This window comes from Oncorhynchus keta, chromosome 5, assembly GCF_023373465.1.
Source record: "Oncorhynchus keta strain PuntledgeMale-10-30-2019 chromosome 5, Oket_V2, whole genome shotgun sequence".
Classification (NCBI taxonomy): Eukaryota; Metazoa; Chordata; class Actinopteri; order Salmoniformes; family Salmonidae; genus Oncorhynchus; species Oncorhynchus keta.
The window spans coordinates 24802261-24819968 of NC_068425.1; the positions used below are offsets into that span (position 1 = coordinate 24802261).

At 45.5% G+C, this 17708-nt stretch overlaps 1 protein-coding gene and 1 long non-coding RNA gene across 4 annotated transcripts in view; one reads left to right on the forward strand and one right to left on the reverse strand.

The window, feature by feature from the left end:
- Positions 1-16137, forward strand: part of LOC118377204 (speckle-type POZ protein) — a 122879-nt gene extending 106742 nt beyond the window's left edge. For all 3 annotated transcript variants that reach the window (XM_052519256.1, XM_052519257.1, XM_052519258.1), the window contains 4 exons: positions 4435-4490; positions 6624-6746; positions 8068-8210; positions 15196-16137. In XM_052519256.1, coding sequence (XP_052375216.1) covers positions 4435-4490; positions 6624-6746; positions 8068-8210; positions 15196-15340 — 467 coding nt within the window. In that variant the 3' untranslated portion in view covers positions 15341-16137. The remainder of the gene's footprint in view (positions 1-4434; positions 4491-6623; positions 6747-8067; positions 8211-15195) is intronic.
- Positions 8235-12755, reverse strand: LOC127930084 (uncharacterized). The gene is made up of 3 exons (XR_008136668.1): positions 12522-12755; positions 11281-12423; positions 8235-10986 (listed from the first exon to the last, which is right to left on the reverse strand). It is a non-coding gene; the product is annotated as an uncharacterized LOC127930084 (long non-coding RNA).
- Positions 16138-17708: the final 1571 nt, after the last annotated feature.

Below are 17708 nucleotides of genomic sequence, written 5' to 3' on the forward strand. Positions count from 1 at the left end.
AACACTCACAACAAAACAACTCTCAGCTATGGAACAACACTCACAGCAAAACAACTCTCAGCTATGGAACAACACTCACAACAAAACAACTCTCAGCTATGGACAAAACAAGTCTCAGCTATGGACAAAACAAGTCTCAGCTATGGACAAAACAAGTCTCAGCTATGGACAAAACAAGTCTCAGCTATGGACAAAACAAGTCTCAGCTATGGACAAAACAAGTCTCAGCTATGGACAAAACAAGTCTCAGCTATGGACAAAACAAGTCTCAGCTATGGATCAAAACAAGTCTCAGCTATGGATCAAAACAAGTCTCAGCTATGGATCAAAACAACTCTCAGCTATGGATCAAAACAACTCTCAGCTATGGATCAAAACAACTCTCAGCTATGGATCAAAACAACTCTCAGCTATGGATCAAAACAACTCTCAGCTATGGTACAACACTCACAACAAAACAACTCTCGGCTATGAAACAAAACTCTCAGCTATGGTACAACACTCACAACAAAACAACCCTCAGCTATGGATCAAAACAACTCTCAGCTATGGTACAACACTCACAGCAAAACAACTCTCAGCTAAGGTACAACACTCACAACAAAACAACTCTCAGCTATGGAACAACACAACAAAACAACTCTCAGCTATGGTACAACACTCACACAAAACAACTCTAGGCTATGGTACAACACTCACACAAAACAACTCTCAGCTATGGTACAACACTCACACAAAACAACTCTAGGCTATGGAACAACACAACAAAACAACTCTCAGCTATGGAACAAAACAACTCTCAGCTATGGAACAAAACAACTCTCAGCTATGGAACAAAACAACTCTCAGCTATGGAACAAAACAACTCTCAGCTATGGAACAAAACAACTCTCGGCTATGGAACAAAACAACTCTCGGCTTTGGAACAAAACTCACAGCAAAACAACTCTCAGCTATGGAACAAAACAACTCTCGGCTATGGAACAAAACTCACAGCAAAACAACTCTCAGCTATGGAACAAAACTCACAGCAAAACAACTCTCAGCTATGGAACAAAACTCACAGCAAAACAACTCTCAGCTATGGAACAAAACTCACAGCAAAACAACTCTCAGCTATGGAACAACACTCACAGCAAAACAACTCTCAGCTATGGAACAACACTCACAACAAAACAACTCTCAGCTATGGACAAAACAACTCTCAGCTATGGACAAAACAACTCTCAGCTATGGACAAAACAACTCTCAGCTATGGATCAAAACAACTCTCAGCTATGGATCAAAACAACTCTCAGCTATGGATCAAAACAACTCTCAGCTATGGATCAAAACAACTCTCAGCTATGGATCAAAACAACTCTCAGCTATGGATCAAAACAACTCTCAGCTATGGATCAAAACAACTCTCAGCTATGGATCAAAACAACTCTCAGCTATGGATCAAAACAACTCTCAGCTATGGACAAAACAACTCTCAGCTATGGATCAAAACAACTCTCAGCTATGGATCAAAACAACTCTCAGCTATGGAACAAAACTCACAGCAAAACAACTCTCAGCTATGGAACAAAACTCACAGCAAAACAACTCTCAGCTCTGGAACAACACAACAAAACAACTCTCAGCTATGGATCAAAACAACTCTCAGCTATGGAACAAAACTCACAGCAAAACAACTCTCAGCTCTGGAACAACACAACAAAACAACTCTCAGCTATGGTACAACACTCACACAAAACAACTCTAGGCTATGGTACAACACTCACACAAAACAACTCTCAGCTATGGTACAACACTCACACAAAACAACTCTCGGCTATGGAACAAAACAACTCTCAGCTATGGATCAAAACAACTCTCAGCTATGGAACAAAACTCACAGCAAAACAACTCTCAGCTATGGAACAAAACTCACAGCAAAACAACTCTCAGCTATGGAACAACACAACAAAACAACTCTCAGCTATGGACAAAACAACTCTCAGCTATGGATCAAAACAACTCTCAGCTATGGACAAAACAACTCTCAGCTATGGACAAAACAACTCTCAGCTATGGACAAAACAACTCTCAGCTATGGAACAACACTCACAGCAAAACAACTCTCAGCTATGGAACAACACTCACAACAAAACAACTCTCAGCTATGGATCAAAACAACTCTCAGCTATGGAACAAAACAACTCTCAGCTATGGATCAAAACAACTCTCAGCTATGGATCAAAACAACTCTCAGCTATGGATCAAAACAACTCTCAGCTATGGAACAAAACAACTCTCAGCTATGGAACAAAACAACTCTCAGCTATGGAACAAAACAACTCTCAGCTATGGAACAAAACAACTCTCAGCTATGGATCAAAACAACTCTCAGCTATGGTACAACACTCACAACAAAACAACTCTCAGCTATGGATCAAAACAACTCTCAGCTATGGATCAAAACAACTCTCAGCTATGGATCAAAACAACTCTCAGCTATGGATCAAAACAACTCTCAGCTATGGATCAAAACAACTCTCAGCTATGGATCAAAACAACTCTCAGCTATGGATCAAAACAACTCTCAGCTATGGATCAAAACAACTCTCAGCTATGGACAAAACAACTCTCAGCTATGGATCAAAACAACTCTCAGCTATGGAACAAAACTCACAGCAAAACAACTCTCAGCTATGGAACAAAACTCACAGCAAAACAACTCTCAGCTATGGAACAACACAACAAAACAACTCTCAGCTATGGACAAAACAACTCTCAGCTATGGATCAAAACAACTCTCAGCTATGGACAAAACAACTCTCAGCTATGGACAAAACAACTCTCAGCTATGGACAAAACAACTCTCAGCTATGGAACAACACTCACAGCAAAACAACTCTCAGCTATGGAACAACACTCACAACAAAACAACTCTCAGCTATGGATCAAAACAACTCTCAGCTATGGATCAAAACAACTCTCAGCTATGGATCAAGACAACTCTCAGCTATGGATCAAAACAACTCTCAGCTATGGATCAAAACAACTCTCAGCTATGGACAAAACAACTCTCAGCTATGGACAAAACAACTCTCAGCTATGGACAAAACAACTCTCAGCTATGGACAAAACAACTCTCAGCTATGGACAAAACAACTCTCAGCTATGGAACAACACTCACAACAAAACAACTCTCAGCTATGGATCAAAACAACTCTCAGCTATGGATCAAAACAACTCTCAGCTATGGATCAAAACAACTCTCAGCTATGGATCAAAACAACTCTCAGCTATGGATCAAAACAACTCACAACAAAACAACTCTCGGCTATGGAACAAAACAACTCTCAGCTATGGATCAAAACAACTCTCAGCTATGGATCAAAACAACTCTCAGCTATGGATCAAAACAACTCACAACAAAACAACTCTCGGCTATGGAACAAAACAACTCTCGGCTATGGAACAAAACAACTCTCGGCTATGGATCAAAACAACTCTCAGCTATGGATCAAAACAACTCACAACAAAACAACTCTCGGCTATGGAACAAAACAACTCTCAGCTATGGTACAACACTCACACAAAACAACCCTCGGCTATGGAACAACACTCACAACAAAACAACTCTCAGCTATGGAACAACTCACAACAAAACAACTCTCAGCTATGGTACAACACTTCAGGTGTCCGACTCCCAAGCACACTAGTCTCATACTGTCATATAGAGGAATCCCATTTCTTTATTAGAAAAACACATGAAGACTATGAAGCAATGATGTTTTAGAGGGGGCTACTGTCTCCCTGTGGAGAATGGGAATGGCTGTCAATTATTGAGTTATTTTGAGCCATTTTAATTGTGTGCTGCTGTGGGGTTGGGTTTCTCTATCTCTCTCTCTCTGACAAATCTCTGATGAATTAAACAATGCTATATGGTTCAGTACGTCACAAATTACATCCTATTCCCTAGTGTGCTACCCTGGTCAAAAATAGTGCACTATATAGGAAATAGGGTGCCATTTGGGGCACATCCTGTATCTCCTGGTTCATGGCCCTGCTAGTCTTCAGTGAGAGCTGGTGCATTAGGCCTTGGGAGTAGCAGTAGCAGGACGGTGTGTACCGGAGGCTGTTCGTTCTTTCCACAGCTCCTGTGGCAGACAGACAGACAGATGGGAGACACATTAGCCAACTAAACTATTCTCTCTCCTTCTCTCGCTCACTTGCTCAATCAATCTATCCATGTTCATATTACCTCAACTTGCCTGTACCCCCGCACATTGCCTTGGTACCGGTACCCCCTGTATATAGCCTCGTTATGTAACTTTTTATTTGATTTGATATTTTCTTAACTCCATTTCTTGAACTGCATTGTTGGTTAAGGGCTTGTAAGTAGGCATTGTATTCGGTGCATGTGACATACATTTTGATGTGTTCTCTCTACCCCTCCAGCCCGATCGCCAGTGTTCAGTGCCATGTTTGAACATGAGATGGAGGAGAGTAAAAAGGTGAGTGTTGTGACCTGAACAGTCCTGTGTCTCAGTGGGGAGGATCTTCACATCTTTCTCTCTGTTGCATCATCACCAGTTCAGACAGGGATGTGTCTACACGGTTACTGTACCCTTCCAGAATGTTGCCTCTGTCTGCATGGAGCTGGCAGGCTCACTGTAAGATCTGTAACTGTAGGATTTGTGGGAGTTTGACCAAAATAGATCCTTGTTAGGTGTGTGTGTGGGTCCTGCTCATCTGATAGGGAGATGGTGAGATTGAACGTCGGTGATTTAGAGGTCGTGTTGTCAGAATATTGATGCGGGCCCTGCTCAAATTTGGAAATTATAAAGCACACAGCGAGGAAATGCATCTTAATAGCTATATAAGTGGGCGTCTTCATCAGGGAGAGGGGGAGGAATGTGTCCCCATATGATAGAGAATACAGATTCACCAGTCTATAGAGGGAGAATGAATGAGTTTGTAAATAAACACAATAATAGCCCAGCCTTGTGCCTGTTTGTGTGTATTGGTAGACTCTCTCTCTCTCTGTGTGTGTGTTGGTAGACTCTGTCTGTGTGTGTGTGTGTTGGTAGACCATGAAAGATCACATTTGTACTCTCTGTACAGGATGAATGTTTGTTTGTTGGTGATAAACAAACACATGTATGTTTGTGCTAATGTGTAATGGGTTGATTTGTAGTGTGCTGTTTTGTTAGTGTCCAGAGTGGAACATTAATGTGCTCTGAGCTGTCTGTATACCCGGCCTGACCCTGCTGAAATACCTCAGGTCGCCGTGACGATGATAAACCAGCAACATAATTGGTTTACTGCCTTGTTCTGCCTCTCGGAGCGGAGAAAAGGGTTCAGGTTACCGTGCCGACGAGCGATAAAGAGCGTTGCCGTTGGCTGCAGGCACCGTTCGTTGGGAACGAATTCTCCGGATTAATTCCAGGAATCGACTGTGGGGGGGAATACATCTCAAATGTCGTTTTCAATTTTGGGGTTGAACGTGTTCAGACTGTTTCAGAGCTGTTCTGGTGCTCTGGTCTGCTCACAACTATTTGGTGTGTGTTTTATGGGTTTAGACACGATGGGTTTGTGACATGAATGATAAAGTAGATAGTAAAATATAAACCCCGCGATTTTACAGAGTTACAGTTCATAAGGAAATCTGTCATTGAAATCAATTAATTAGGCCCAAATCTATGGATTTCACATGATTGGGCAGAGGCGCAGCCATGGGTGGGCCTGGGAGGGCATAGGCCCACCCACTGCGGAGCCAGGCCCAGCAAATCAGAATGAGTTTTTCCCCACAAAATGGCTTTATTACAAAATTACAGACAGACAAACACTCCTCAGCACCCACCCCCTTCCTCTTCCCCCCTGACTGTCCCGCAGATATAGAATCCAGATGTGGAGTTCCTGGGCCGGCGTGGTGACACGTGGTCTGCTGTTGTGAGGCCTTTTTCATATATTGCCAACTTCTCTAAAATGGCGTTTAAGGCGGCTTATGGTAGAGAAATGAACATTCATATGACTGTAAGTCGCTTTGGATAAAAGCGTCTGCTAAATGGCATATATTATTAAATATTATTATTATTAAATATATTAAATTCAAATCTCTGGCAACAGCTCTGGTGCACATTCTTGCAGTCAGCATGCTAATTGCACGCTCCCTCAAACCTTGAGACATCTGTAGCATTGTTTTGTGACAACTCACATTTTAGAGTGGCCTTTAATTTCCCCCAGCACAAGGTGCACCTGTGTAATGTTCATGCTATTCAATCTGCTTCTTGATATGCCGCACCTGTCAGGTGGATGGATTATCTTGGCCAAGGAAAAATGTTCACGAACAGAAATGCAAACTAATTTTGTGCACAAATTAACTTTTTGTGTGTATGGAACATTTCTGGGATCTTATATTTCAGCTCATGAAACATTGGACCAGCACTTTACATGTTGCGTTTATATTTTTGTTCAGTGTAGATAGTTAACTTCACCTATCTGAAATGAGTTAAGCAGTCTGCATCATGGAAAGACTGCTGGAACAGGATCACAGTCAATGGAGTGCTCATAATGGGTCTGATGTTGGGAAGTTGTGGTAATATAGGCTCTGAGCACTGCCCTGGGTCTCTTCTCTCCTCCTCCAGAACCGTGTGGAGATCAATGATGTGGAGCCAGAGGTGTTCAAGGAGATGATGTGCTTCATCTACACGGGCAAAGCCCCCAACCTGGACAAGATGGCTGACGACCTGCTGGCTGCGGCTGACAAGGTTAGTGTGGGTGGAGGAGGAATGAGGAGGTGTGTATATCGTATCTGATATCATATTGTATGGATGAGTGAGTATATCATATGTTGTTATGTTCCCTGGCCTACAGTATTATGTTATGTTTGTGTGTGAGGTGTATGAGATGCTATGTAATGTACCATATGTAGTGGTCCTGTGTGCAGAATGATGCGTCGTCTGGAGTGGTGTAAAGCTCGCTGCAATTGGACTCTGGACCAGTTGAAAGCGTTCTCTGGAGTGATGACTCACGCTTCACCATTTTGCAGTCCGACGCACTAATCTGGGTTTGGCGGATGCCGAGAGAACACTTTTTGCCCCAATGCAGCATAGTGCCAACTGTAAAGTTTGGTGGAATAATGGTCTGGTGCTGTTTTTCATGGTTCGGGCTAGGCCACTTAGTTCCAGTAAAGGGAAATCTTAACGCTACAGCAGACAATGACATTCTAAATTATTCTGTGCATCCAATTTTGTGCCAACAGTTTTTGGAAGGCCCTTTCCTGTTTCATCATGACAGTGTCCCTGTGCACAAAGCGAGGTTCATGCAGAAATATTTTGTCAATCAGTGTGAAAGAACTTGACAGGCCTGCACAGAGCTCTGACCTCAACTCCATCGAACACCTTTGGGATGAATTGGAACGCCGACTGCGAGCCAAGCCCATTCGCCCAACATCAGTGCCTGATCTCACTAATGGTCTTGTGGCTGAATGGAAGCACGTCCCTGCAGCAATAATCCAACATCTAGTGGAAAGCCTTCCCAGAAGAGTGGTGGCTGTTGTTGCAGCAAAGGGGGGACCATCTAAATATTAATGCCCATGGTTTTGGAATGAGATGTTTGACGTGCAGGTGTCCATACTTTTGGCCATGTAGTGTATATGTGATGTGCCCATTTGCACGCAAGGACACACTCGCCTATCTGTCAGTGTGTGAACAGTGGCCAGGCCTTTTGTGAGTGACTTTCTGCCTCAGAGTTGTGTGTGTTTGTCTACACTGTGGGTGTACTGTACCGTGGTGTTGAGTTGGACACCCAAGGTTTAACAGGACGTCAGATAAATCACCTTTCAGTGTTTACACACCACCATGATCTCTGCTCTCTCCCTGGTTCCCGCGCTCCACCTCTACCACTCACTGTCAACACTCCTTTTCAAACCCTCTCCCTCTCTCTGAAAGTGAAACTAGCTTCATTGACGTGACAGGAGCAATTTGATGTTATGAAATCATTCCACAGTCCAGCATTTCCTATTGTAAATGGTGATAGATAACTAATAGATTTGTACTTGCTTTCTCCCCCCCCCCGTATCTCTGTCAGTATGCTCTGGAGAGGCTGAAGGTGATGTGTGAGGATGCTCTGTGCACCAGTCTGTCTGTGGAGAACACTGCAGAGATCCTCATCCTGGCAGACCTGCACAGTGCAGACCAACTCAAAACACAGGCTGTGGACTTCATCAACTAGTGAGTGGCACACACACACTGCACCCCGCTCTCATTCTATACTCCTCACACACACACTGCACCCCGCTCTCATTCTATACTCCTCACTCACACACACACTGTACCCCGCTCTCATTCTATACTCCTCACTCACACACACTGCACCCCGCTCTCAAACACACACACTGCACCCCGCTCTCATTCTATACTCCTCACACACACACTGCACCCCGCTCTCATTCTATACTCCTCACTCACACACACTGTACCCCGCTCTCATTCTATACTCCTCACTCACACACACTGCACCCCGCTCTCAAACACACACACTGCACCCCGCTCTCATTCTATTCTCCTCACACACACACTGCACCCCGCTCTCATTCTATACTCCTCACTCACACACACTGTACCCCGCTCTCATTCTATACTCCTCACTCACACACACTGCACCCCGCTCTCAAACACACACACTGCACCCCGCTCTCATTCTATACTCCTCACACACACACTGCACCCCGCTCTCATTCTATACTCCTCACTCAAACACACACACTGCACCCCGCTCTCATTCTATACTCCTCACTCAAACACACACACACTGCACCCCGCTCTCATTCTATGCTCCTCACTCACACACACACTGCACCCCGCTCTCAAACACACACACTGCACCCCGCTCTCATTCTATACTCCTCACTCAAACACACACACACTGCACCCCGCTCTCATTCTATGCTCCTCACTCACACACACACTGCACCCCGCTCTCAAACACACACACTGCACCCCGCTCTCATTCTATACTCCTCACTCATTCACACACACACTGCACCCCGCTCTCAAACACACACACACTGCACCCCGCTCTCATTCTATACTCCTCACTCACTCACACACACACTGCACCCCGCTCTCATTCTATACTCCTCACTCAAACACATACACTGCACCCCGCTCTCATTCTATACTCCTCACTCAAACACACACACTGCACCCCGCTTTCATTCTATACTCCTCACTCAAACACACACACTGCACCCCGCTCTCATTCTATACTCCTCACTCACACACACACACCAGCACTGTAGCTCTCACTCAAAACCCTCTCGCTAAATACCTAGCACATACTGTTACTGCAACCCTCACTCAGAAATCAAATCCAATCAAATTTATTTATAAAGCCTTTCGTACATCAGCTGTACAGAAACCCAGCCTAAAACCCCAAACAGCAAGCAATGCAGGTGTAGAAGCACGGTGGCTAGGAAGAACTCCCTAGAAAGGCCAAAACCAAGGAAGAAACCTAGAGAGGAACCAGGCTATGTGGGGTGGCCAGTCCTCTTCTGGCTGTGCCGGGTGGAGATTATAACAGAACATGGCCAAGATGTTCAAATGTTCAGAAATGACCAGCATGGTCCAATAATAATAAGGCAGAACAGTTGAAACTGGAGCAGCAGCACGGCCAGGTGGACTGGGGACAGCAAGGAGTCATCATGTCAGGTAGTCCTGAGGCATGGTCCCAGGTCCTCCGAGAGAGAGAAAGAAAGAGAGAGAGAAAGAGAGAATTAGAGAGCACACTTAAATTCACACAGGACACCGAATAGGACAGGAGAAGTACTTCAGATATAATAAACTGACCCTAGCCCCCCGACACAAATTACTGCAGCATAAATACTGGAGGCTGAGACAGGAGGGGTCAGGAGACACTGTGGCCCCATCCGAGGACACCCCAAGAACATACTCTATATACCTAACGCATACAGTTACTGTACCCCTCTCTCAGAACACTCTCGCTAAATACCTAACACATAACGTTACTGTAACCCTCACTCAGAACACTCTCTATATACCTAACACATACCGTTACTGTACCCCTCACTCAGAACACTCTCGCTAAATACCTAACACATACCGTTACTGTAACCCTCACTCAGAACACTCTCTATATACCTAACACATACCGTTACTGTACCCCTCACTCAGAACACTCTCGCTAAATACCTAACACATACCGTTACTGTATCCCTCACTCAGAACACTCTCTATATACCTAACACATACCGTTACTGTAACCCTCACTCAGAACACTCTCTATATACCTAACACATACCGTTACTGTAACCCTCACTCAGAACACTCTCTATATACCTAACACATACCGTTACTGTACCCCTCACTCAGAACACTCTCTATATACCTAACACATACCGTTACTGTATCCCTCACTCAGAACACTCTCTATATACCTAGCACATACCGTTACTGTAACCCTCACTCAGAACACTCTCGCTATATACCTGGCACATACCGTTACTGTAACCCTCACTCAGAACACTCTCGCTAAATACCTAACACATACCGTTACTGTAACCCTCACTCAGAACACTCTCGCTAAATACCTAGCACATACCGTTACTGTACCCCTCACTCAGAACACTCTCTATATACCTAACACATAACGTTACTGTAACCCTCACTCAGAACACTCTCGCTAAATACCTAACACATACAGTTACTGTAACCCTCACTCAGAACACTCTCGCTAAATACCTAACACATACCGTTACTGTATCCCTCACTCAGAACACTCTCTATATACCTAACACATACCGTTACTGTACCCCTCACTCAGAACACTCTCGCTAAATACCTAACACATACCGTTACTGTAACCCTCACTCAGAACATTCGCTATATACCTAACACATACCGTTACTGTAACCCTCACTCAGAACACTCTCTATATACCTAACACATACCGTTACTGTAACCCTCACTCAGAACACTCTCTATATACCTAACACATACCGTTACTGTAACCCTCACTCAGAACACTCTCTATATACCTAACACATACCGTTACTGTAACCCTCACTCAGAACACTCTCTATATAACTAGCACATACAGTTACTGTACCCCTCTCTCAGAACACTCCCTATATACCTAACACATACCGTTACTGTAACCCTCACTCAGAACACTCTCTATATACCTAGCACATACCGTTACTGTAACCCTCACTCAGAACACTCTCTATATACCTAACACATACCGTTACTGTATCCCTCACTCAGAACACTCTCTATATACCTAACACATACCGTTACTGTAACCCTCACTCAGAACACTCTCTATATAACTAGCACATACAGTTACTGTACCCCTCTCTCAGAACACTCCCTATATACCTAACACATACCGTTACTGTAACCCTCACTCAGAACACTCTCTATATACCTAGCACATACCGTTACTGTAACCCTCACTCAGAACACTCTCTATATACCTAACACATACCGTTACTGTATCCCTCACTCAGAACACTCTCTATATACCTAACACATACCGTTACTGTAACCCTCACTCAGAACACTCTCTATATACCTAACACATAACGTTACTGTAACCCTCACTCAGAACACTCTCGCTAAATACCTAACACATACCGTTACTGTACCCCTCACTCAGAACACTCTCGCTAAATACCTAACACATACTGTTATTGTAACCCTCACTCAGAACACTCTCTATATACCTAGCACATACCGTTACTGTAACCCTCACTCAGAACACTCTCTATATACCTAACACATGCCGTTACTGTAACCCTCACTCAGAACACTCTCTATATACCTAACACATACTGTTACTGTAACCCTCACTCAGAACACTCTCGCTATATACCTAGCACATACCGTTACTGTAACCCTCACTCAGAACACTCTCTATATACCTAACACATGCCGTTACTGTAACCCTCACTCAGAACACTCTCGCTAAATACCTAACACATACCGTTACTGTACCCCTCACTCAGAACACTCTCGCTAAATACCTAACACATACCGTTACTGTAACCCTCACTCAGAACACTCTCTATATACCCAACACATACCGTTACTGTAACCCTCACTCAGAACACTCTCGCTAAATACCTAACACATACCGTTACTGTATCCCTCACTCAGAACACTCTCTATATACCTAGCACATACCGTTACTGTAACCCTCACTCAGAACACTCTCTATATACCTAACACATACCGTTACTGTAACCCTCACTCAGAACACTCTCGCTAAATACCTAACACATACCGTTACTGCACCCCTCACTCAGAACACTCTCGCTAAATACCTAACACATACCGTTACTGTACCCCTCACTCAGAACACTCTCTATATACCTAACACATACCGTTACTGTAACCCTCACTCAGAACATTCGCTATATACCTAGCACATACCGTTACTGTACCCCTCACTCAGAACACTCTCTATATACCTAACACATGCCGTTACTGTAACCCTCACTCAGAACACTCTCTATATACCTAACACATACCGTTACTGTAACCCTCACTCAGAACACTCTCTATATACCTAACACATACCGTTACTGTAACCCTCACTCAGAACACTCTCTATATACCTAACACATACCGTTACTGTAACCCTCACTCAGAACACTCTCTATATACCTAACACATACCGTTACTGTAACCCTCACTCAGAACACTCTCTATATACCTAACACATACCGTTACTGTAAACCTCACTCAGAACACTCTCTATATACCTAACACATACCTTTACTGTACCCCTCACTCGGAACACTCTCTATATACCTAACACATACCGTTACTGTACCCCTCACTCAGAACACTCTCTATATACCTAACACATACCGTTACTGTATCCCTCACTCAGAACACTCTCTATATACCTAACACATAACGTTACTGTATCCCTCACTCAGAACACTCTCTATATTTATTTATTTACCTTTATTTAACCAGGCAAGTCAGTTAAGAACATATTCTTATTTTCAATGACGGCCTGTGGGTTAACTGCCTGTTCAGGGGCAGAACGACAGATTTGTACCTTGTCAGCTCGGGGTTTTGAACTCGCAACCTTCCGGTTACTAGTCCAACGCTCTAACCACTAGGCTACGCTGCCGCCCCCACTCACTCTCTATATACCTAACACATACAGTTACTGTACCCCTCTCTCAGAACACTCTCTATATACCTAACACATACCGTTACTGTACCCCTCACTCAGAACACTCTCTATATACCTAGCACATACAGTTACTGTTTCCCTCACTCTGAACATTTTCGCTAAATGCCTAACACAGAAATATCGTCATTAATTTTCACTGGGAGCTCGATTACTCTTTTTGGAAATAGTATTTTATCTCTTCTCAGACCAATTTTATGCCATATTAACAGGGGCAATTTAGCAGCAAACAACATGTTTTGACACTTGAACTTGTATGGCATGGATATAAAGGTATACTTTGGGATTTCAGAATGAGGCCCTTTCTCTACTTCCTCAGTCAGATGAATTTGTGGATACCAATGTTATAGCTCTGTGTCCAGTATGAAGAAAGTTAGAGTTAGCATGCTAGCGGATAGCCATATACTTTGAGGCATTGCGCTAACGTTACTAGACACAGAGACGTTAAAATGGTATCCACAATTGTATCTGTCTTCGGGGAAGTAGATAAAGGGCTTCATTGCCAATGTCCCAAAGTATCCCTTTAACTAGAGCGATTCTCTATGACCGAGGCTATACACGGCATGAGGTTGCTCCTCAATGTGCTGGTTGTTTATGATTCGTCAACATTGATTGTGAACACGACATTACTCTTCCCTTAGTCAACACTGACGAAGGCCATCCATTAAACTTGCCATACCAATAAGGGCATTTTTAATTATGTGAAGAGGGCCTTGGTCCTCTATATTCTGTACTCTCTTCAGTCCCTACTCCTGCACATATCCACTCTTTTCTTTCTCCATCTTTGAGTCGTTTTTTTCCTTTCTCAGTCACCCTCTCCCCCGTTACCTTACGCTCTGACCCCCCTCTCTCCTACACTGTCCTCTCTCTCTTTCTCTCCTACTCCTCTGTCCTCTCTCTCTCCTACTCCTGTCCTCTCTCTCTCTCTCTCTCTCTCTCTCTCTCTCTCTCTCTCTCTCTCTCCCCCCTCCCCCTCTCCCCCTCTCTCCCTCTCCCCCTCTCTCCCTCTCTCCCTCTCTCCCTCTCTCCCTCTCCCCTACTCCTCTGTTCTCTCTCTCTCTCTCTCTCCCTCTCCCCTACTCCTCTGTTCTCTCTCTCTCTCCTGTGATTCCACTCCTAATACTGGTCATTAATTGTGGTTATGGGCATTATGACAGTTTAATTTGACTGTATTGTTTTTGTTGTGGAAATTGACCATGGGGGACTCTAGCTTGCAAAGCGCTATCAACCCTCCTCCCTCAGACAACATCGACAACAACTGAAATCAATAAAGAGGACGAATATAGAAAATAAACTACACAGTGTAACCAATAAACCCCAGACCTCCGTCCCCCCGCCCTGCAGTCAACACCACTGTTAGCCCCCACCTCTCTTCCTCTTCCACTCGCTCCCTCTTTCCTTCCTTCCCTCCCTCCGCTTCTCCTTCATCTCCCCTACCTTCTCTCTCCCCTCTCCCCCAGCCCCCTGGGCCCGGCCTGCTCTCCAGCTGTGGCTGCTCTCTGTGCCCTTTGCTGGTCTGCTAACCCCAGGCACAGCTCATAGCTCACAGCTCACAGCCCATTGGCTATTAGAGGGAGCAGGGGGTACATGTCCCTACCAGGGAACTGGGTCAGAGGTGGGCTTGGATGTCTGGGAGGTATGCTGCTGGACACACATTCACTTTCATTAATATACACACACTAATACACAGAACAAATGTCATTAAAGGCCATGTATGTGTGTGCGTGATAGTGCAGTACTGCACCCTGAGGGTGTGAGGAGGCTGGGGATTCCCACAGGGCCCAGTGGTATGCAGTCTGTCAGGCCTGTGTGGAGGATGTAGGGAGGGAGGGAGGGATGGGATGGAGGGGCCAGGTGAGAACAGTGCTCATGTCTCTCCTCTGCCTCACTCTTTCCTCCTCTCCTTCTGACTTGTCTCTCTTTGTCCCTCCCCCTCTCTCCCCCCTTCCTCTGCCTCCCCCACCTCTCTCTCTGTGTCTCCTCTAGCCATGCTGCTGAGGTGATGGAGACGTCTGGCTGGAAGTCCATGGTGGCATCCCATCCCCACCTGGTGGCTGAGGCCTATCGCTCCCTGGCCTCGGCCCAGTGCCCCTTCCTGGGACCCCCACGCAAACGCCTCAAACAGTCTTAGTGTCCCTGGATCACTTGCCCAGCTCTGCTCTGCCCTGGGACCACAGAGGGCCCTACTCTGCTCTCCTCTTCCTCCAGGCCCCCTCCAGAACCTCGAGGCGCCCAGATTGATACCAGAGCTCCTCCCTCCCTCCTCCCTCAGCTGAAAGTACAGGGGGGATGGTATGGATTTGGTACAAAGACGATGAAAAAAAGGGATGATCCACCCTGATAACTGAATATAGACAGTGACTACCTTGTCTTACCCTGTACACCTGTAGAGAACAGAGTGTTTGGGTATAGGAGGGAGGTAGAAGTTGTAAATTTTTTTTTTTACTTTACTTTTTTTTTTTAAGTCCTCCTTGTAGCATTGTGTAAAAACCCAAGCTTTATGTATGAAATCAGAAAAACAAACAAAAAAGACAATAACCAAAAATGGACAAAGATAAGGTTTTGGGTGATGAAGTGCCACCATGTACCAGTCATCTTCCCTGAGCAGAGAAACACCCTGTAGTTCATGTTTGACATCCATCTTGTACAGAATAACATTTTAAGCATTTTTCTCACCGAAGGGCGAAAAAAGAAAGGTGATTTTTGCAAGAAACAAGATGGAGATGAACACGTTTTAATGTTCAAAATGTCCAACCTTTTTCTCTAAGAAAAACGACATACAAAAACATTAAATCAACTGTTTTTACTCTGACCCTTATCAGGACTACTTTCCTCATTGGTGGAATTAGAACGCACTCCTGCATCACTGTCAAAACGCTAACAAATGTTTAGTCTCAACACAAAATACAGCTATTTTGGATTGTAAAAGCCTTGTTGTCTTTCAATATCTACTGAGTTGTCATTAGTGTGTGTGTGGTGACCATGTCTGCCAACGATTAGCTGGATAAACACCCATTTGAAACTGCTGCACTCAGCCCTATTTACATCTCATCCACACATGATCAAAGTCTGATAAATCCCCTACACACACCTCATCCTACTGTACTGTAAGTGCCAGGGTTTGTCTGGTGTATAGCCTTTCCTGTTGGCACTGTCAGTTCTAGTTGTTTGACTTGGTCTTAGTGTGCTTCCTGTCTGTGACTACAGTTGTAATCTCCTCGGTCCGCTGGGCTAATGGTGTGTATTTGAACAGGATTTGTCTCTGTTGACCGAGGTTGTAGCTCAGCAGGACTCCTATCAGCACTCCCATCACCCTGAAGTCGCTAGAGAAGCTGTTTCCACACCAGTCTATCAGTCATCATCTGCCAGGTGTCCCAGCCACCTCTGTCCACTAGCTAACACACTGTCCAGACTCTACAGGACCCAAAAGGCACCCTATTCCATGTTTAGTACACTACTCTTGACCAGGGTGGTAATTTGGGACACAGGCTACATCTCTTTCAGGATAGAATGGTGTGATCCCTGGTATTAGTAGTGTAGGGAGAAGGAGATGGACAGCTGAGTGGTCACAGGCAGGGCTAGTGGGAGGGAAGGGAGAGTGGCCACAGGCAGGGCTAGTGGGAGGGGAGAGAAAGTGGTCACAGGCAGGGCTAGTGGGAGGGAAGGGAAAGTGGCCACAGGCAGGGCTAGTGGGGGGGAGGGAAAGTGGTCACAGGCAGGGCTAGTGGGAGGGGAGGGAAAGTAGTCACAGGCAGGGCTAGTGGGAGGGGAGGGAAAGTGGCCACAGGCAGGGCTAGTGGGAGGGAAGGGAAAGTGGCCACAGGCAGGGCTAGGCTAGTGGGAGGGGAGGGAAAGTGGTCACAGGCAGGGCTAGGCTAGTGGGAGGGGAGGGAAAGTGGTCACAGGCAGGGCTAGGCTAGTGGGAGGGGAGGGAAAGTAGTCACAGGCAGAGCTAGGCTAGTGGGAGGGGAGGGAAAGTGGTCACAGGCAGGGCTAGGCTAGTGGGAGGGGAGGGAAAGTGGTCACAGGCAGGGCTAGGCTCCTGGGAGGGGAGGGAAAGTGGTCACAGGCAGGGCTGGGCTAGAGGAAGGGGAGGGAAAGTGGTCACAGGCAGGGCTAAGCTAGTGGGAGGGGAGGGAAAGTGGTCACAGGCAGAGCTAGGCTAGTGGGAGGGGAGGGAAAGTGGTCACAGGCAGGGCTAGTGGGAGGGGAGGGGAGGGAAAGTGGTCACAGGCAGAGCTAGGCTAGTGGGAGGGAAAGTGGTCACAGGCAGGGCTATTGGAGGGGAGGGAAAGTGGTCACAGGCAGAGCTCGGCTAGTGGGGGGGAGGGAAAGTGGTCACAGGCAGGGCTATTGGGAGGGGAGGGAAAGTGGTCACAGGTAGGGCTAGTGGGAGGAGAGGGAAAGTGGTCACAGGCAGAGCTCGGCTAGTGGGGGGAGGGAAAGTGGTCACAGGCAGGGCTAGTGGGAGGGGAGGGAAAGTGGTCACAGGCAGAGCT